The following is a 21,903-nucleotide window of genomic DNA, read 5'->3' on the forward strand; positions in this document are numbered from 1 at the left end:
TGGATTTAGAGAGACCACTGCAGTTGCCTCAGAGCTTTTTTCCAAAAAGGGTTGATAAAGGATGGTAAAGGAATGGCGCTGAGAGTGGTAGAGAGAATCAAAAGTTCTGACTTGATTATGCTAAGTTTAAGATGTGGAAAAGGAGGCATGAAGCAGGGAGTTGGAGAGGGAAGATGACAAATTTTGGAGTCATCAGCATATAAATGTTGTTAAAGTTATGGAATTAAATGAGATAATAAAGGGAAAATAAAATAGAGAAGAAACAACACAGAAATAGCAATCAACATTCAGAGTTGGAGAGAGAAGCTAGGCAAAGGAGAAAAAGAAATGAGTAAAGCCAAGAGAAAAAAATGTGTCCAGGAATAAGTAGCTTTTCATGTGTTGAATGCTGTTGACTGCATTAAAACTGTCCTCCAAAGCTGCAGGGGGGCGAAATTCAACTGGAATGAGTTGAAAAGACAATGATAAGCAAGTAAATGAGACAACAAATCAAGGTAGTTCTTTGAAAAGTACTCATGTGAAAGGGAAGAAAGAAATGAGATAAGTGGAGAGTACCATGAGATCAAGGGGAGGTTTTGTTTTTTAAATCTAGAAAACACATCATACTAGGGTGCTGAATGGAAAAAAACATGAACAGAGAAGAGTTCATTGTAGCTTTCTTGTATCAGCTGAGAACAAAGTGAACTCACCCTCCCCTGACTTCAGTGTACCTGTCTTCCCCATAATACATCTGTGATCTGTTAACCAGTGCTAAGAACTTGCTCTTGGAACAAATCCCTCACTGTCTAGCTGTGTGACTTTAGAAAAGTTATCGGTATTTCTCTAACCTCACTTTAGTAATCTGGAAAATGGAACAAATAAAACCCATCTTATAAACACATAGAATATAAAAAACACTTAGCTACAGCAAGCAGTCAGTAAAGAGAAGCATTTTCATGTGCCTTTTCTCCCCAGCTGGAACAAAATTAAAGGCAGAGCCTTTGATGTTCCGTCTAGCAGAGATTTGTCTATATTTTAAGAATCATTCCATTCCACTAAATTTTAAAGACAAATTTTTTAAAATCTGAATTACCTCCATAGTTAATGCTGGACTCTGGTGTGTTGGAGATATCTAGGAGTGATCCTATGGAAAGGGAATGTTCGGCTGATGGCCGCTTACGAGGAGGAAAAGGTGACAGGTCTGTCTCTCTAGAAAGCTGAGCAAGTGTCTCTTTTAAACGACGTCTTTTGCGATTACTGTTTGGAGTATTTAGAGAAAGCAGTGACACTGATTTCTTAAGCTCAGGTGTAGTAGCCTACAATCAAGAATACAAAAACTCAGTTTCAGTTCCATGGTTCTATAACAAGACAGGAAAAAAATACATATTTACAAGACTAACAAAACCTAGATTTTGCAAAATAATTTTACAACTTCATGAAATATAAGTCAAGGGACCACTATAATTGTCAAACCCCTAGCACCTAATTCTTGTTCTTCATAACACTATCAGTGCTACATACTCATCTGTAAGCTTGTTTACTGTATTCGCCCCTTAGGCTATAAATAAACCCCAGAGAGCAGGAACCATTCATATTTTGTTCGCTGAATCTCTAGCCTTTAGACAGGGCTAGACACAGTGCTCTCCAATATTTGTCAAATAACACTTGATTTTAAGAACTCTCTCTTAATATCTAAAGCAACTTTTTAAACTTTATGTTAAGAACCTAACACTGAGAAGAGTCTGAAGAGACTAGTACCTGTTTAGATTTTTATAGAAACACAATGAATTCACATCTCATCTTCAATATTCTATTCAAAATTATTAAATCCAAAACTGCAGTAAATCTTCCCTTAAAACCTGCTTCTCGAGCTTTACGCCACAGTTTGGTGAATACTACTCTTTATCAAGGTCCAGAAGGAAGGCAGGATTTTCCTTGCCTACATTCTACTATTGCAGTCATTTTTTTAAATGTTATCTTTCTCCTTACTTGTAAATGGCTACCGATACTTATAGGACAAAATCTAAACTTCTTCAACATATTACTTCTACCCACCTAGCAAGTCTGCTTTATTTATTTATTTTTAATTTTTTTAAAAATTTTATTTCAAAACTTAAATTTAATGGGGTGACATTGATCAATGAGTACACAGATTTCAGGCAAATCACCTAGGAAGCTTTATCTGTTGGCCTTTCCCCCCCAATTCTTTTCTAAAGCCATGCTAAACTGTTTGCTATTTTAACATATTTCCAAGCTTCCATACCCACTCTCACCTGCTATCTAACTAGCATGTCCTTATCAGAATAGCCTAGAAAGTTGGCTCAATATTTATTTTCTCTTTTCTTTTCTTTTTTTTCTTACAGAGACAGAGAGAGTCAGAAAGAGGGATAGACAGGGACAGACAGACAGGAGCGAAGAGATGAGAAGCATCAATCATCAGTTTTGCGCCACGCACAGCAACACCCTAGTTGTTCATTGATTGCCCTCTCACATGTGCCTTGACCGCACGTCCTCAGCAGACCGAGTAATCCCCTGCTCAAGCCAGCGACCCTAGGTTGAAGCTGATAAACCAGATGAGCCCGTGCTCAAGCTGGCGACCTCGGGGTCCCGAACCTGGGTCCTTCCGCATCCCAGTCCGACGCTCTATCAACTGCACCACTGCCTGGTCAGGCTATTTGCTCTTTTCAATCCTCACTGATTCTCTCAGAAAGAGGCTGGTTAAAATACATTACTCAATTACAGCATATATAATTCCGTACTGTAACTATTTGCATATCTATCTTTCCCTTAAGTTTCTAAGTTTCTAAAAATAAAGATATTATTGTTCATAATATCACCAAGCCTTTGACAGAAAGACAAATAAGAAATTCAAATAATATCCATCACAAGCAGTGCTTTCACTTAAATATACATTGACTACTACTCAATATCTAATTGTTCTCAAACTCCTAAGCATAATGAAAAAGATGACCTGTGTTCTAACTATATATCTTCTGGATAAAAAAAAATGTTATCTTCACACAAATTCACAGAATAACTAAGGAACAAAAAAAAAAGTATACCTTTTCATATAAATACATAGTTTCTCCAGCTCGAGCATCCATCTGAATACTTCCCCAGAACCACTAGGTGAAAAAAAGAACATTTTAATTAAGAATTCAACTTATCAGGAAAGCCAATAGTAATATTTTTAGAAAACCAATTTCATTTTAAAATTACTTACCTCTTGCTTCACAACATACAGTTTCTTTGAAGGTTCAAATGGAAGTTCTTTTACTACATTCTCTTCAACTATAAGATGAGTGCACCTTTCATCTCCAACTGGTAAATGGCTGCCTCCTAAAGAGGAACGCAGACATAAATAAGGCAAACTACCTTCAAACCCAAATTTTTAGAGGCATATTCACCAGGAAGTCATTAGGTACGAGTGCAGGATAAAATATATTTATATAAAACTTTTAAATTATGCTAAACTCTACCTTGCATTTCAGTCATTTCTTCCATATTAGTTTTTTCTTCATCTGAAAATCCCAGGAAACTTAAAATGCAATCTTGAAATGGAGGAACTTTAAATTCATTTCTAAAGTCATCAGCTGATGCACAGAAATCCCTAAAAACAAAATACATTCTTCTAGCACCAGGTTAACTTAAATTCAACAAATTAGTACATCAAGTTATAATTTTAAAGGTTTTAGTATAATACATTTATTCAAAATACTTTACATCTAGTCTTGAAATTTTAACAAAACCTTTAACATTTTAACAACTAAAAAATGTTTTAAAAAACTGATGTGTCCTCAGTCATCCTGAATTTGACAAAATCTGATCGCAAGATTCAAATTCCTGCTCTGTACATGAAATTTTATGTGTATTCCAGGGTAGGTTCTAGTTTTATGAAATCTTTAGTAATGAAGAAGTATTACAACAGCAAGATTGGAAAGCTTAAAAAATTTATGAATTGCAATCATCATTTAAAATGCAACCAGAAACACCAAAAATAAGAAAATAACAGAACAAAATCCAAATATCCAGATGCATTACGCTATTACCTAATAATTTTAGAATATTTATGAAAGTTATTTCACAAGATCAAGTCCAAAGATAACCATAGATGTTTTCCAATTTTCAGTAATTCATAATTTTTTGTGTAACTTCATTCTTTCTTCCCTTTATTCCCTAAGCTACCAAAACTCTGAGTTCATTTTTCTATACTATCTACAAATTTGGGCACATGGGTTTACCTTCATAAGATAACATGTTTAATTCACAAAATAAACTACTGAATTTTTAAACACTTACTGTTCATTCCTCCTTTCCCAAGATCTATAAACCCATTCTGGCTTCATAATAGGAGTACCCAGGCTCACGGCAATCTAAAAATATAAACATGAATTACTATTAATTTTTACTTTAAATAACTGCATTCATGAAAGTTCGTTAAACAATTATATATATACTTCTTTGCAGTTTTAGTTTTAGATCATTGTTCATCTGCTTTGTAACATAATATAAAGGAAAATTAACAGAAAACTCTTTCAATCATACAACTTATATTTAAATAACTTTAAACCAAGTCCTATGATGTCCAAATCACTTCTTTCTTTTTTTGACAGAGACAGAGAGAGAGTCAGAGAGAGGGACAGCCAGACAGGAAGGGAAAGAGATGAGAAGCATCAATTCCTCGTTGCTGCACCTTAGTTGTTCATTGTTTGCTTTCTCATATGTGCCTTGACTGGGGGGCTACAGCAGAGCAAGTGACCCCTTGCTCAAGCCAGCAACCATAAGATCAGCAACCCCCGCCTGACTATGAGGTGGTGTAGTGGATAGAGCATCGGACTGGGATGCGGAGGACCCAGGTTCAAGACCCCAAGGTCGCCAGCTTGAGCGTGGGCTCATCTGGTTTGAGCAAAGCTCACCAGCTTGAACCCAAGGTTGCTGGCTCGAGCAAGGGGTTACTCAGTCTGCTGAAGGCCCACGGTCAAGGCACATATGAGAAAGCAATCAATGAACACCTAAGTTGTCGCAACGAAACACTGATGATTGATGCTTCTCATCTCTCTCCCTTCCTGTCTGTCCCTATCTATCCTTCTCTCTGACTCTCTCTCTATCTCTGTAAAAAAAGATCAGCAACCCCGTGCTCAAGCTGGTGAGCCCAAGATCAAGCTGGCAATCTCAGGGTTTCGAACCTGGGTCCTCCATGTCCCAGTTCAACGTTCAATCCACTGCATCTCCGCCTAGTCAGGCCAAATCACTTCTATATTTTACTTTAAATAAATATATCTCTGAAGTTGATTATTGTCTTTCCCCATGTATAAGACGATCCCATGTTTAAGACACACCTTAATTTGGAGGCCCATAATTTGAAAAATAAAAATGTATTACATAAAATTATTGAACTCATTTTATTTATCATAAAATTCATAAAACTCATCACTATTAAAACTCCCACCCATTAGCTTGTCATCTGTGTCTGATGACAAATCTTTGTTTTCAAATACTGCCTCGTCCTCAGTTCCATTTATGGCATTTAAAATGCCACACTTCTCAAATGACTTGACAACAAACTCAATCTTGACATTATCCCAGGATCTTTTCACCCAGGTACATACTTCTCCTATAGTTGGTTTCTTCACTCTTCCTGCTGATGTCAAATTATCCCCAGAAGACTTCATCCATTGGTTGCATTCATTTCTCATGGCAGCTTTGAAGGGTTTGTTAATGCTGACATCAAGTGATTGGTGCTGGGATGTCACCTCCAGGTATGATGGCAAGTTTTGTTTTTTGCTCTGCAGCAACTGTCTCTGTTTTTTGTTCTGTGTGCCCTGAACTGATCAAGCACCAATAGGGCAGGTTTGCATAAGAGCCTACCTGGTCCCCTACTCCAAACTTTCTCAAACCAGATCTTCAACCCATCCTGACCCATCCAACCCTTGTCATGAACGTGGACAATCACTCCTCGAGGAACGTCTTCTTTTGGCATTGTTTTGCGTTTGAAAATCAGCATAGGAGGCAACTTGTTTCTGTCAGCACAACAAGCTAGAACAACTGGATAATGGCTCTTTTCATGTCCACTTGTCTTCAGTTACAGCTTTCACCCCCTTATCAACAGTTCTGTTACTTGGGACATCAAATTGAAGGGGGACGTCATTCATATTTTCAATCTGTCCCAACTCAAACTGATGTGTCTTCTGACATTGAATGACAAAACGATGAAATTCCAGGACCTTCTGCTCACAGCTTTCAGGCATCTTTTGGGCAAGTCTGGTGAGTGTATGCATGCTTAGTCCATTCCATTTCACGAACCTGAAGCACCAATTTTGTTGTCCTTTGAAATCAGTAACTTCTTTTTCATCAGCAATTCTTGCCTCATGCTGAACCATCTTTGTGGACACAGGAATTCCAATTGTCCTTTGCTATTCAATCCATATCCTCAATTCCCTCTCTAAATCAGGCCATTTTGGTGACTTGCCTCTCACGGCCTTCTTCTGCCGTGGCGTTTTCAGTAGGGTTTCTTCTTCCCGTAGCCAGTCTCGGATTGATTTCTCAGTTGGAGGACCAAAATTATGTTCAACAGCACGATTTCCATTCACTTTTGCAAACTAGATCACTTTTAACTTGAATTCAATTCAGCACTGTACAAAAATCTTTTTCTGAGCCATTTCAGGGAAGAACATGGTAAAATGTAATCTACTGTAATATACCAGTAACAAGTGCAAAACAATGAGTGCAAAAACAACAAGCGCGAAAAAGCAGGAGATACAAGTAAAAAAATCTACAACCACTGTATATGACACACACAGTTTATAGACCTCAATTTTTTTTAAAAGGGTATGTTTTATACATGGGGAAATAGAGTAAATTCACCTTTACTGTATTTTATTTCTCCTTTCTCCATGTTTACTTCTTTGAAAAAACTGACCCCCCCCCAAAAAAAAAAAAACAGAAGAAAAACATCTGATTAAGTAAATAAAAACTTTGGTATGAATTAGAAAGTATGAATTCCCAGGAATTCAATATTACACTGAAATGATCATTTGCTACATAAACAATAAGTATACTCATGGAGGGTGGGAACAGACAGATGTACTCTACCTAAGATATATATGCAAGTATAACCTTAAACCAAGATTTTAATCCTAATAAAAATACTTTAAAGACTACTTAGACAAGAGTGAACTATCTATTCATCACTTGCAAACCCCCTCACTCACCAATGCTCCTAATAACCTTTGCTGACATTAGTCATCTGCCTAAAATGCCACCCATCTGCCAATCTCCAGAATCCTACTTGTTTTTGAAGACCACCTTAAAAATTAGACCATAAAATTTTTACTAAAAGTACATAAAGCAAAAATTTTATGATTTGTTTTCCTTTAAACTTTTATTTATTCATTTTAGAGAGGAGAGAGATGAGAAGAGAGAGAGAGAGAAGGGGGGAGGAGGAGGAAACATCAACTCCCATATGTGCCTTGACCAGGCAAGCCCAGGGCTTCGAACTGGCAACCTCAGTGTTCCAGGTCGATGCTTTATCCACTGCACTAACATAGGCCAGGCACAAAGCAAAAACTTCCTGATCTTCAGTAAATTGTAGGAGAAAGAGATGCGAGTGCTATTTATAAATCCATTCCCAAATGATGCTACATTGAAATATACAAAAATACCCACGTTTACATACCCTGAATTTTTCTCCTTGTGTACAATTTGCCACCAAATGTGTAACTTTTGAATTAATGTCTTTTCGAATAACTCCACCCATGTGATGGACCAATGTCACCAATCTGACCTCAAAAGAAAATTAAGCAAGACAAGATTAACTTTATAATTAAAATTTTAAACTATGTTTACCATTCATTTAGCATTTACTGAATACTTTTTATTTATAAGGCACACATTAGGGATTTTCACAAAGATAACAATTTTATGTCAATAAAATATTCATTTGCTTTTATTGGCTCATGCAAAATTATATATAGTGATAAGCCAGTAAAGACGAGCACACAAAACCTAGTTATTTAAACTGACTTTCATATAGCCTAAATATATTACTTTTTTCTTCTTCTTTTCCAAGTTAAGAGGAGGGGAGATAGAGAGACAGACTCCCATATGTGCCCTGACTGGAATCCATTCAGCAACCCCCCTCTGGGGCAGATGCTCTGCCCATATGGAGCCATGCTTGCAACTCAGCTATTTTTAGCACCTGAGGCAGAGGCTCCATGGAACCATCCTCAGTGCCCAGGGCCAATACGCTCAAACCAATTGAGCTATGGCTGTGGGAGAAGAGAGAGAGAGAAGGGGAGTGTTGGGGTGGGATGGGAGGGTTGGGGAAATAAGATGGTCGCTTCTCCTGTATGCCCTGACCAAGAACTGACCCTGGGACATCCACACGCCAGGCCGACGCTCTACTACTGAGCCAACCGGCCAGGTTTTTTTTTTAACAATGAGATTACATCACACCAAGATTCTTCCCACAAAATTAGAGCAATTCTTCATTAGCCCCAACACAGAAAATTTTACAAATCAAAGAAAAAGGTTCCTAAGAAATCTCTAGGTGATAATACTTTAAAGCTAAACTTATATAGCAACAAATTCTAATGTATAAACTAAAACTTCATATAATGTGGCTGATAGGATACCAAATAAAAAGAGTTCAAACAGAATAAATAGTTATGAAATTTGTTAATTTATATGCTAGGCATCCTAGACATAATATTTGTTTCTGTATAAGGCTCTTTAGAATGTTTCTTCACAAAATTTGAAATCTGGTAGTAACAGTAATTTCTCCTTCGAAACTTTTAAAATAAAACCATGACACAATTATCAAAAAAAATGCCAATTTCCATTTATTTTGCTGGAAAAAAATGTTTTTTTAATAGAGTATTTGAAAATACTTACTAGCTCTTCTTTCTTCCTGAACCCAGTAAAGCACAGTACAAGATTCATCATGCTGGGACAATAGAGTGGACGGCATGAAAATGGCAGGGGCTGAGAAATAAAAAACAACTTTAAATCGATGTTAAAAATTTATTTTAAAATAAAATACATCTTTCTCAAGTTAAACATAGTTTCCTTCTTGCCAAACTGTTCCAATCCAAAAATTTCCTTGCATTTTTTAATATGCAACAAAATGCAGCAAAAAATGGATTAAGTTTTACAATAAAAAACTTCCCACAATTCCCAAATCATATTTGATACACATAATCTAAGCACACTTTACAATTTGGAAATTAAACATAAACATACTCACACCCTTAGCTCCAAAACTTATTTTATCACATGTGGTTATTAATAAGGAAAGATTTCTGACTCCATAAATTATTATAAATGGTTCCAATTCAAGTTAAAATGTCAGCTATTTATAAATACTAGGTATATAACACAGTTAAAACAAATAAGCCTTCAATTTTTGAGCTCAAATAATCAAGGTAATCAGTAAATCATTTAACCAAACACACACACACCAGAATGAGAATATATATATATTGAATTATTTAATATATGTATATTTAATTACAACCATTATGCAAGAAGATTCTTTTCCTTAATTGTAGTCTTTAAAAATTCTATTCTATTTCTGAAAGCAGCATTTCTCAATCAAAGGCGAGAATTAAAGACTATCATGTGCTTATTACTGGTATCTAAGACAAAAATACAATGACAAAAGCGATTTTAAATAAGGCAAACTTAAGAATGACAAGACAGCAATAAAACCAAATAGGGACTAACTCTGCTACGACTTTTATATATAACATATAGTTTTTATTACTGTCAAAGGTCTTAGGTTTTCACAACTAAAAGTTACAATAGGAAGAATTAAAGAACTACAATAGATACTACTATTCCTATCCTAAATATTTCGTACTCTTTAACAATTAATGGAATTTTTCTGCTTATGAATACTCAGAACATTCATTAGTAAAAATTTAACCTTGAAAATTCATAATAAAAGTATATTCTTCTTACCTCTCCTTTTTGTGCACAGTTTAATACAACTGGTGGTCCAATAACTCTACAATCAGTCTTATATAATTCATTAAAGACAGGGTCCTGGAAGTCCATGACTATGAATACATTTTCAAATTCTGGAGAATCAAAACTTTCATATTCTTCCACTGATTCCATCTTTACAAAGGGCACTTTAATTTCCTTGATTTTTTTACGGAATTATAGAAATAAAATTTATATAAAATCAATTCATATCTCTTTAAATAAGACCTAAATATCAATTCAATATTAACATTTTAAATTTTATATATATAGAAAACAAGTTTTAAATCATATAGCAGTGAGCATTATACTTAATAGTGAGAAGTCATTTTAGTTGCTGATTTGTATTTTTATGTATACAGATCTCCATCTACATTAAGATCTTAAAAATTTGATTATTATAAAGACATAAGCTTCTGACTTAACCTAGTAGTCATTATAAATCATGAGGTATGTGTGTAATAAAAAATGATGAATATAAGTACACACATATTGATAGAAGGATGCATTAGAAAGATATCCACTATTGCTTTTTCCTCTGGCCAAGAAAATGATACCATACATATGGTTCCTTCATGGACAAAGTAAGTGTCTTCAGAAAAACAGAAAAATACTATGGCCCTTACTTTCCACAAAAAGGATGCAGAGTCACATAATTATTTCAGTATATGTGAGGAAAATAAGAGAGGTGTGAATACGTAGGTAGTTGCAGCATAGTAAACGTAGTATATAAAAAGGCAAGTTATTGTTTATACTATACCACTTTATACGGTACAGCTGTGAAAGAGAATAGATATTCAAGTACCTGTATGACTCACATGTAACAAAAAAGAACCATCTAAAAGAAAATTCTGAACAGGTAAATTATTTTGGCTTTATTTGCTAGGCTGATATGATGGGCTGAATTATGTACCTTCAAGATTCATTTTGAAACTCTAATTCCCTTTACCTTAGAATGTGTTTTTGACAATGGGGCTGTTCAGAGGGACCTTAGACTTCTAGCCCTAGGAACTGTGAGAAAATACATTTCTGTTGTTTAGGCCACCTAATGTATTGGTATTTTGTTACAGCAGCCCTCACAAACTATTACAGCTGGTATGGGGAACTATATATATTTCATATGTCCTTGCAAATTGCCGAATGATTGTCAAGAGCGATTTATAATTTTGGAAATAAAGCAAGAGTTTAGAATAAATATAAAGTTAATGAGAAAAGATAAAAGTCTCAGATCTTTATAAAAATTTAACATGTCATTTAAATTCAACATTGCCAAATTATTTTATGAGAATTTCATTATTTGCAACATATGCTATAGCATGGGGTTTCAGAAACACCCAAATTTTAAAAATAAAACTGTACCTGCTCATCTAGCTTCAGAGTGCACAATATACCCTGTGCCTAATTTGAGTCCAATCACCACAAGTGGAGTATCAGAATACAAGCAAGGGAAATGCAGCATGCCACATGCAATGAAATGCTTGACCTACCATATTAACAACACTTTTAATTAATTTTTCATCCGACTTCCCAGGACAACTTTCTTTTATCTTTACAACAGGGACATCCATTATTTTAATAGTCTGTGGAAAAGAGACTGAAGTATGAGATTAAGAAAACTATAAAATTATTTATACACTGATGGAAGAAAAATAGCCTTTAAAAAAACCTAGACTAAAGCTTCATACCTTTAAGGCTTTTATAAGTTCTTCATGTTTTCCAGCATCTTGAACCAATATCACTCTTGTCTCAACCTGAGGCATTTCTTCTATTAAAATTAAAATTATTTAAATGTTTATCAGGGATTAACATCAAAATCACTAGTTCCTAATTCTTTTTTGGGGGGTGGGGGCTATATCTGTTTTCCATCTTTGAGAACATTAACAGTCTCTGAAATTAAAATTACTTAATTCCCAGTGTATTTTTTAAAGTTTTGGCCCTGGCTGGGTGGCTCAGTAAATAAAGTGTCCACCTAGTTCATTCCCAGGTCAGAACACATATAAGAACATATAAGAAGCAATCAATGAGTGAACAATTAAATGAAACAACTAAGTGGAACAAGTTGAAGCCTCTCTCTCTCTCCCACTCTTTCTCTCCCTCTCTCCCTCCCCCTCTCTTTCTTTCTCTCCTTTGTCTCCCCCCCTCTCTCAATGAAAAAAAAAATTTTTAAGTTTAGGACACATCTTTTTAAGGAAAGTATATTGTACAAAAAAATACAAAAATCAGCACTCCTCCTAACCAAAGAAAGCATTCACTGTCTTATACTGTCATCCTTTTCAACAGCGCATGTAAATTTAGAAAAGATCCAGTTACATAGTGGGGTAAGAGAAGTATCTTTTCACCTAACCAGATATAACGAATACAGTCTAGCTAATAATGTTGCAGCTGGATTGCCCTCACATACAGAAAAAGCAATATCCAACAAGATGACTTCCCCTTCAAACTTGGAAAACATTAATCCAAACAATAATAAAAAATCTTCATAGTGTAAGGAGATTATGCTAACAAATATTTACTGAATACCTATACTCTAGCTTAACAGTGTTACAATTACAGTTAATTCATAAAAGAGTCTCTAGTCAGTAAGTTTAGGATTAACATATTGATTTGGTATATCAAAGCACATTTACCTTCAACATAGGAAGTAGGTCCAATAAATAAGTTTTCCTTAGATGTTTCAGTAACTTTAGAATCAAAAATGGAAGAGTCTGCCAAGCTTGTACTCCCCGTAATGGATGTTAATACACTATTGTCAGCCATTGTTTGTACTGGTTTAAGTTGGCTAAAAAAAAATAAATTTGAATAGAAATACATGAAACAAACACGACTGTGGGGCAAAACAGGTATTAGAGGCTCTACCTTTAAGCTAGAATTTATAAAAAGCATCATTACCCATTTTTTTAATATTGAGCTAAAGAAAAGTAACTCAATTTCACTGAACCTGTTTCCTCTTCAATAAGATAAAGATAGATACTAATACCCAGCTTATTGGAATATAGTAAAAATAACAATCAAAAGTACTCAGCACATTACCTGACATAATGAACACTTGAAAGTATTCTTAAATATTATTCTTGCCCTCAACCAACCTATTTCTCTTAATATATTTATTTATAATACCATCATCCCCAAAATAATCCCAATCAAAAACTGAATCCATTCTTATTCTTTTCTCTACCTCAGTCACCCTCCCCAAAATCCTTATTAATCCCATCTCAAGTATCTCTAGGACCCGTCCGTCTTCCTGATACCCAATGCCACAGTGGGCACCTGTTCAAAGAGAACAGCTTCTAACACCAGTTTCTGCAGACATGGCTCTTTACAAGGATTTCAGGGATATGATCCTAAAAACAAATGTGACCATATCACTTCCCTACTTAGAATTTCCATAAGCACCCCTCCCTTTATGACCAAGTCTAAATTCACCATCCAGGATACAGTTTGACCCTGGCCTAGTTGACCAGATTATTCGGACTCATCTCCTTTAATTCCCCCAGTCCACATATACTCCAGCCACAATGCATTTCTCAGCATCCTTCCAACACATCACAATTTACTCCATACCCACTTGCATTTAACAATGTCAATTCTCCACCTATCATGTCTGTCAACTTCCAAACCACCACTCTTGACTCCTTCTCAGATGAATTCTTTGAACTTCTCATGTATAACTGAACTGTAATTTCTTATTAATTACCTTAACTGTATTTTCATATTAATTACCTTATAAATGTCTCTCCTCTAAAAGAATTAACAAGACAGTTATGCATGGATTAGAGCCAATATGACTCTAGACTATGAAATTTTTTTCTTTTTTTTTAGATTTCTAGGACTTTTGCAGAGAAAAAAGAAAAAGTTAAATTTTCATGATTTCAAATGGGAGTTTTATGTAAGTTTATTATCTTGAATCTCTAGATGATTACCTGGAGGTACATATCTTATCTATTTTATCCTTTCCTACTTTTTCAGATTAATAAAATATACAAGTACCGTCCACCAGATTCTTAACAAAGTAATAGTTTCAGTAAACTATGCTACTGGAGAAACGGTAAGGTGTCATTAGCATCATTTCTGGATGGTGACACTAAGTAGTGTGAAGATGTGTACACTAAAATAATAGTCTTAAGCACAACTGTGAGGTGCACACTTCCAAGTCAGACAACTCAACTTCCAGTCTAAGCTCTGCACTTAAAAGGTTAAGCATCAGTAAAAAATATAACAGGACTCAAATCCAGTTGAATACATGATGTCCTAAAATGAATAACAATAATTAATTCTCAGGTAATATTCACCATGTGGACATTTCTTATAGTATTCTTACCAAATATCCATGTCAGTTGCTATTCTAAGGCTCTCCAAAGAAGTAGTTCAATAGTTGTTAATAAGTCTTTAATTAGAACTCATGATGCATTCTATCCAGACCTTAATTCTTTTTTAAGTCTCTAAACATGATTCCACTCACTCAACTTAAAAGAATGTTTTTAAAAAATCAAGAGATGAACTAACCTGCTTTAAGAAATGGAGGGAGATTTTAATAAATCAAAAACACCAGAAGTTTAGTTCTCTCATTTCTTCTTCAAGACCACCAAAACAGATGATTAAAAAAATTGACTTTGGTTATACTGTATAGGATCAATTTATTGCCAAAACAGCTTTAAAATTTAGGAAGAAAAGTTTCATGACAAACTGATGATAGAACATATAAGTCTGGATATAAACTGAAATACACTAACTACTTTTTTATTCCTGTATGCTATTAAGTTTCTATAAAACAAACACAAGAGAATCATTGTTCATAAACCTATACAGCTTATTTCTCATCCAAAAACATTCCGAAAGAACTAAATATACTAACTATAACACATGTCTCTTTTCACACAAAGATAAACTTGTCATTTAAACAAGTATTTACTTTTGGTTTCTTTCTAGTTTTTTTTAGGCAATCCACTTTCAGGATGGAGGAGCTAAATGCCATACTGGATCTGCTGGTGGTATTACCGACAACAGCAAGAATATTGATAACATTATATAATATATAACATCATGATTAACAACTTACATTTATTTTAACACGTAATATGTGGCAAACGTTGTTCCAAACCTTTTGCTTGTATTTATTTAATCTCTTGCAACAATCCTAAGAGGCAGGTACTATTATCATCCCCAAGTGATAGAGAAATCTAGAACAGAAAAGTTAAGTAACTTCCCCCAAGTCACACTGTGAGTTATAAAACCGAGATTTACACCCCGCCTGATTCCAGAGGCTACGCTTTTAACCACTAAACCATACATATCCGTACGGAAGAGGCTGGCGCAGGGGCGTGGGGAGCCGGAGAGGCCTAGCGTTTCAAACAACGAAACTGCCCGCAGAGGAGACCCCAAGAATCCCGGAGTGAAACCACTACGTCCTCCGAGATAAGCCCACAAAGGGTGCAGCTGCCGGCCCCCAGAGAACCCCTTCCCGGCTCCCTCCCTTCACCCAGACACTCTTCCGGAGAACATAACTAACCAAGTGAGCGGCGAAGATTCACGGCTGTTGTAGTAATATAGTGTTATAGTAATTAAATATATAGAAATATATATTTAATCAAAAATGAAAGTCTGCCAACTCTTTCATATATATGTATATATATACACACACACATATATACACTCTCTCCATAGATATAGAAATAGATTTAATTACTATAACAACATATTACAACAACAGCAGCCACCTGGCGGCCTTCGGGCGCCCACTGGACATCCCCGCCCAGGTGCTGGGAGCGCGGCGGCCGGGGCGCCCCGGAATTCGCGGTCCCCGGGGCGGGGCTGTCGGACACAAGCAAAGGAGCCCACTGCCGCCGGGACGCTAGCCCACTGCCATCTCCCCACTCACACCCACACCCACACTCCTCACCACTCTCAAAACAGGCCCAGAACGCCACCTCCTCAGGCTCCTACTCCTCTCACCGTTACCACCATTCCTCGCTGGGGGCAGCCACAGCCGATTCAAAAAGGGAGCCTCTCTCTCTAAAAGCCATGCGGATTGGCGCGTGAAGTCAACCTCCTTCCCATAGGCTTGAGTCTCCAGAGGGGCGGCGACAAGTCACTGCTCTCCGCCCACTGATTGGTTGTGCGTGTGTTTCAAATAAACCCAACGGTTTCGACGTCAGAACGTCAGGAGTTTGGAGAGAAATGCCCGGATGTGGCCAGAAGGTGGCGGTGGTGGCTCCTAGGCTTCCCCTGGGGGAGTAGCAGGTGTGTCTCTGGCAACCGCTTGTTTACTCAGTAAACATCCTCTTTCCTGAGGAAAGTTTGAGCGGATTCTCCTCTCCTCCCACTTTTTTTTTTTAAGCGCCACCAAATCCTCTAACGAAATCAGTGCCTCCATAGATGATTCTTCCCCAGTGATTGCTGTGATCTGTTAAGATCTTTCTGCCGGAATTCTTTCTGCTTTAGCAATTGGGTTAAAGGTGTTGGCATAGCCTGGCCAGGGACGAGGTAACTCCGGGGCTGTGCAGATGGCCCTTAAATCAGTAGCCCGTGTATTTAAATCCTGATATATACTTTAAGCACTGGACTCTGGTCTAGGGAATTTCGTGGATGATTAGAATAAGTTCTTTGTATTTCTCGGGCTTTTTAAAAATATAAGCTTGCATTTGAACAAACGTAAAAATATCAGGAGATTCTAGAACAGGGGTCCCCAAACTACAGCCCTCGGGCTGCATGCGGCCCCCTGAGGACATTTATCCGCCCCCCCCCCCACTTCTGGAAGGGGCACCTCTTTCATTGGTGGTCAGTGAGAGGAGCATATTGAACATCTCATTAGCCAAAAGCAGGCCCACAGTTCCCATTGAAATACAGGTCAGTTTGTTGATTTAAATTTACTTGTTCTTTATTTTAAATATTGTATTTGTTCCCGTTTTGTTTTTTTACTTTAAAATAAGATATGTGCAGTGTGCATAGGGATTTGTTCATAGTTTTTTTTATAGTCCGGCCCTCCAACAGTCTGAGGGACAGTGAACTGGCCCCCTGTGTAAAAAGTTTTGGGACCCCTGTTCTAGAATCTCCTGCAGTGAAAGTAAATTGCTTCCTGATGTCCTGCTCACCAGCGCCACTACCACCACCTTGGGATCTTTTGTTACTATTTTGTTTTGTTTTACTGAGGTGACCAATCGTCCTCCTTTAGGGAGGACAGTCCTTCTTTTGTAAGTTCCGTCCTCCTCGAAAAGTGTCCTCCTACATGTTCTCCTTTTTGATATTGAAAGATTAATCTGTAAATGTACATATTCAATTGATGCAGTCGATCCATTGCGTGTGATGTAACATATTTGTATCTAAATGAGTACTTTTTTCTTACAATTATTACTAAAAATTAATAGACATGTAAGCATGATTACAATATAAAATATTACAAATGTTCTTATTATGCATTTATCATATTATAATATATTATTGTTGCAATGAATAAAATGTTTCTTTTTGTCCTCCTTTTCATTGTAGAACAGTTGGTCACCTTAGTTTTACTGTTTTTCCTGAAATAATTTATTATGAAACAACCATATTTTCTTCATTCTTTCCCCCCCCTTTTTTTTTTCTTTTTTATTAAGAGGGAGGCAGGGAGGCAGAGAGACGGACTCCCTCATGCGTTCAAACGGAATGACGGGCAAGCCCTCTATGAAGCTGGGGCAATGCTTTGCCCATCTGAGGCCACTGCTGGGTCCTTGGGCAACCCCAGCTATTTTAGCGAGGGAGGCGGGCCATAGAGCCATCTTCAGCTGGGAGCCAGATAGCTTGAACCATCTGTGCCATGGCTGTGGAAGAAAAAGAGAGACAGAGAAGGGGAAAGGTGGAGCCCAGATGGTCGCTTCTCCTGTGCGCCCTCATGAGAGAGGAAACCTGGGACTTCCACATGCCGGGCCCTTGCTCTGTTGCTGAGCCCACAGGCCAGGGCCTATTTTCTTTATTCTTTAAATATAATACCCTATACATACATTCTCTTAAGAAAAAGATGCTGTTGGGCAGATAAAATATATTATGCTCACTTTGCTAAAGATGGCACTGCCCACATGGAGGCCGTCACCCAGGTGATATTAATGTGTGTTGGGGGCGGGCTGTGGGCAGGCAGAATCCTTGTAGCCTGAGGCTTGGTTTTGAGATTAAGCCTTTCCCACCCTTTTTGATGTGGGGTGGTACAATCCCATCATGTCCTAGATAAGTGACTTTGTATTAAAGACTTTCCTATTTTGTATATTGGATTAAAGGTTATGGATATACACTATAAAATGGGGGGGGGGGCAGAACAGGAGCTTGCTCTCTTGGCTCCTGAGATTAACATTAGAACAGAGAGGAGAGCAGAGAAAGGCCACATGGAAGAGGCCAGGAGAGGCAGCCAAGATGGCGGAGTGTTGAGTGAGAAGCCAGTTTGTGCAGAGTTTGTGTAGGGAGAAGGAAGGAGATGGGGAACAGAGGTGAATAAGGCTGGTGAGCTAGAAACCTTTGATTCTAGGAAACTCGGATAAGTCAGTAGCTTTGTGAGCACTGAATGTGAGTGGATTTTGGAGCCCAGTGTGTGTTTTTACTTGCCTGCCAGGTGCAAGCTAGGATTAAAGATGATGGCCCATCAGTTTGACTGTCCGAATCCAATGCGAACCTGCATGGGCCAAGCTGCTGTAAGGGTAGTAGTGGCTGTGGCTTCTGGCTTTACAGATGCCTTCTCCAAGTGGATTTTACAGTGTTCGGCTGCAATTGCTGATTTACATGGAGGAAGACAAGGGAATCCTAGCCAGAACTTTAAATTCCATGAAGTAGAAGAAGACTTTAACTTTGAAATGTAACACTTCTGACCATCTCAAACAGCTCATGAGGATTTACAATTATTTTCTAATTTTGTCAGGCCACCTTACAATGCCTGAAAAGTCTGTAATACAATACACGAGATGAGTGAAGCAGTCTGGTAGTTACTGATTTCCCTGTTACTAACTGAAAAATATTTGTGGTCTGCCCTTCATTATAATGCTAGGACAAAAGAAAACAAAAGCAGTAATTGAAATTTTACTTTGGAATGTACTTGCATACTTAAACTAGGGTGTGCCCAACATTCCAAAAATTCTCATCACTGAACCTGTATTACACTAGTGAGGAGAGCAGCCTACATCTCGTATTGCACAGGCTTTGCACCCAAATTGAACCACTGACTCTATGGTATCACTGCACAAATTGTATGCTAGCCCTACAAAAGTTATATTTGATTCCTCTCGCAGGCGTCCCCAAACTACGGCCCGTGGGCCACAATGCGGCCCCCTGAGGCCATTTATCCAGCTCCCTCCGCACTTCCAGAAGGGGCAACTCTCTCATTGGTGGTCAGTGAGAGGAGCACTGTATGTGGCGGCCCTCAAAACGGTCTGAGGGACAGTGAACTGACCCCTGTGTAAAAAGTTTGGGGATCCCTGCAAAAGGGATGTGTGGCAGTTTACTACCAAATAAACAGGTAATACAATCTTATAACATTTCCAAACAATTCAACCTCAAGCTAGTTATTTAACTTCTCAGTGCCTCAGTTTGTCTTTTTTATAAAATGGCATGCTTATACTTAGCTCATAGTGTTATTGTGAGGGTTAAAAGGGTTGTGTGTAATTAAAACATTCTGGCATATAATGAACATTCAAAAGATGTTAGCTATCAATATTACTACTACTATTATCCCAGCTGAGGTCTTTTCATCTCCGACAGAGATCCACCCGGCACGCCCACCAGGGGCGACGCTCTGCCCACCAGGGGGCGATGCTCTGCCCCTCCGGGGCGTCGCTCTGCCGAGACCAGAGCCACTCTAGCGCTTGAGGCAGCGGCCAAGGAGCCATCCCCAGCGCCCAGGCCATCTTTGCTCCAATGGAGCCTTGGCTGCGGGAGGGGAAGAGAGAGACAGAGAGGAAGGAGGGGGTGGGGGTGGAGAAGCAAATGGGCGCTTCTCCTATGTGCCCTGGCCAGGAATCGAACCCGGGTCCCCCCCCGCATGCCAGGCCGACGCTCTACCGCTGAGCCAACCGGCCAGGGCGCCTTTTCATATCTTAGACTGATGGTTCTCTACACTGCCTTTGTCTCACCTTAGCCCAGCCACAAATCCCGCCCCCTACTAGACCAAACTTGATTCTGAGAAGACCTCCATTGCATTCTTTTCCTACCAAAAAGAGGACAGTCCTTCTACACAAAATCAGGTCTCCTTTTGCTCTTTGAAGGGAAAGCCTGCTGTACCCAAGCCATCCTGTTTACAAGACATGGCTCTCTTTATTTTTTTTATTTTTTACAGAGACAGAGAGTGAGTCAGAGAGAGGGATAGACAGGGACAGACAGACAGGAATGGAGAGAGATGAGAAGCATCAATCATTAGTTCTTCACTGCGCGCTGCAACACCTTAGTTGTTCATTGATTGCTTTCTCATATGCGCCCCGACCGCGGGCCTTCAGCAAACCGAGTAATCCCCTGCTGGAGCCAACAACCTTGGGTTCAAGCTGGTGGGCTTTTTGTTCAAACCAGATGAGCCCACACTCAAGCTGGCAACTTCGGGGTCTCAAACCTGGGTCCTCTGCATCCCCAGTCCGACACTCTATCCACTGCACCACCACCTGGTCAGGCAAGACATGGCTCTCTTGCTGTTGCCCTTTACCAAGCTTCTTCTGTCCCTTTCCAAGGCAGGTACTAAGATTCCTTTTGTTAAGGCGACCAATCGTCTTCCTTTAGGGAGTACAGTCTTTCTTTTGTAAGTTCCATCCTCCCTTGAAAAGTGTCCTCCTACATGTCCTCCTTTTTGATATTGGAAGATTAATCTGTAAATGTCTGTATTCAATTGATGCAGAGTCGATCCATTGTGTGTGATGTGACGTATTTGTATCTAAATGAGTACTTTTTTCTTACAATTATTAAAAATTAATAGGCATGTAAACATAATTACAATATAAAATATTACAAATGTTCTTACTATGCATTTATCATATGATTGTGTATTGTTATTGCAATGAATAAAATGTTTCTTTTATTTACGATATTGTTTTCTTCTGTTTATTTTTGTCCTGCTTTTCATTGTAAAAAAGTTAGTCACCTTACTTTTGTTAAATACTACCCTCTTCTTCCAGAACCCATCACTCACTGGAAATACAGTCATTGAATTCATATGTCAAGAGAACAAAACCCTTAAAAGTATAAGCTAGCTAGGTAGATAAAACAAAAAATTTCTTGAAAGAATAACCATTAAAAAAAAAATCTTGTGTTTTATCCAAACCTCCTAAGATGCTGAATGAACAAGTTGCAGATGAAAACATACTAAAGGAATTGAACTGAATTATGGTAAGTACCAGTATATTAAAGTATGTGACATTTTAATCAGCCAATAAAATAATTTTCGAGGTGAATAAGGTGAAACTTGGATGACTGGATTACTGGATTATTACTTAGAGGGTCAACTTGCCCACCTCCACCTCCAAACTGAGTGATAGCCCCGACTTCTGAGGGCCCCGCAAAACTCCAACCTTACATTTTTTCTAATGACTCCAGTTTGGTTTCATATGTGCAATTTTAACATTAATAGTACATAATATTTTTTATTTATTTAAAAATATGGTTAACATGTATTTTTATTTTCCCTGTCTCTCTGTCTTTTCTTTTTAAAAGACTCGATGTTTTTCTTCTGGGCCCGGGGCCTCAATTGACCTTAATCTGCCTCTGGTAACACTGGACCATCTTTCCTGACTTCCTCCTCACACTAGCTCCTCTTCCAATTTATTCCTTCCTTTTCATTCATTTCTTTCATTCCCTCCCCCACTCCCAACCCCATATCTTGATCTTTTTTTTTTTTTTTCATCTACACTCTGTCAGGGCAGCAGAAAGTAGGAATTTGGGAAAGTTGGTTTTGGGTTCTGGACTATCTTTCTCTACCCACCCTCAGTCACAAGTGTGCACACTGTCCCT

At 37.8% G+C, this 21,903-nt stretch overlaps 1 protein-coding gene across 7 annotated transcripts in view; it reads right to left on the reverse strand.

The window, feature by feature from the left end:
* The window catches only part of ECT2 (epithelial cell transforming 2), a 72,667-nt gene extending 56,671 nt beyond the window's left edge, over positions 1-15,996 (reverse strand). For 4 of the 7 annotated variants that reach the window (XM_066241444.1, XM_066241443.1, XM_066241440.1 and 1 more), the window contains exons 1-13: positions 15,860-15,996; positions 15,020-15,140; positions 12,591-12,742; positions 11,649-11,728; positions 11,451-11,543; positions 9,940-10,122; positions 8,872-8,961; positions 7,655-7,762; positions 4,279-4,352; positions 3,459-3,589; positions 3,203-3,318; positions 3,042-3,104; positions 1,073-1,295 (exon numbers count right to left, since the gene is read on the reverse strand). In XM_066241444.1, the coding sequence (XP_066097541.1) occupies positions 1,073-1,295; positions 3,042-3,104; positions 3,203-3,318; positions 3,459-3,589; positions 4,279-4,352; positions 7,655-7,762; positions 8,872-8,961; positions 9,940-10,122; positions 11,451-11,543; positions 11,649-11,728; positions 12,591-12,720 (1,291 nt within the window). In that variant the 5' untranslated portion in view covers positions 12,721-12,742; positions 15,020-15,140; positions 15,860-15,996. The remainder of the gene's footprint in view (positions 1-1,072; positions 1,296-3,041; positions 3,105-3,202; positions 3,319-3,458; positions 3,590-4,278; positions 4,353-7,654; positions 7,763-8,871; positions 8,962-9,939; positions 10,123-11,450; positions 11,544-11,648; positions 11,729-12,590; positions 12,743-15,019; positions 15,141-15,859) is intronic. The other 3 variants (XM_066241445.1, XM_066241442.1, XM_066241441.1) reach the window with 2 other exon arrangements.
* Between the last annotated feature and the right edge of the window lie 5,907 nt (positions 15,997-21,903).

The sequence above is a fragment of the Saccopteryx bilineata genome, chromosome 8, assembly GCF_036850765.1.
Source record: "Saccopteryx bilineata isolate mSacBil1 chromosome 8, mSacBil1_pri_phased_curated, whole genome shotgun sequence".
Taxonomy (NCBI): domain Eukaryota; kingdom Metazoa; phylum Chordata; class Mammalia; order Chiroptera; family Emballonuridae; genus Saccopteryx; species Saccopteryx bilineata.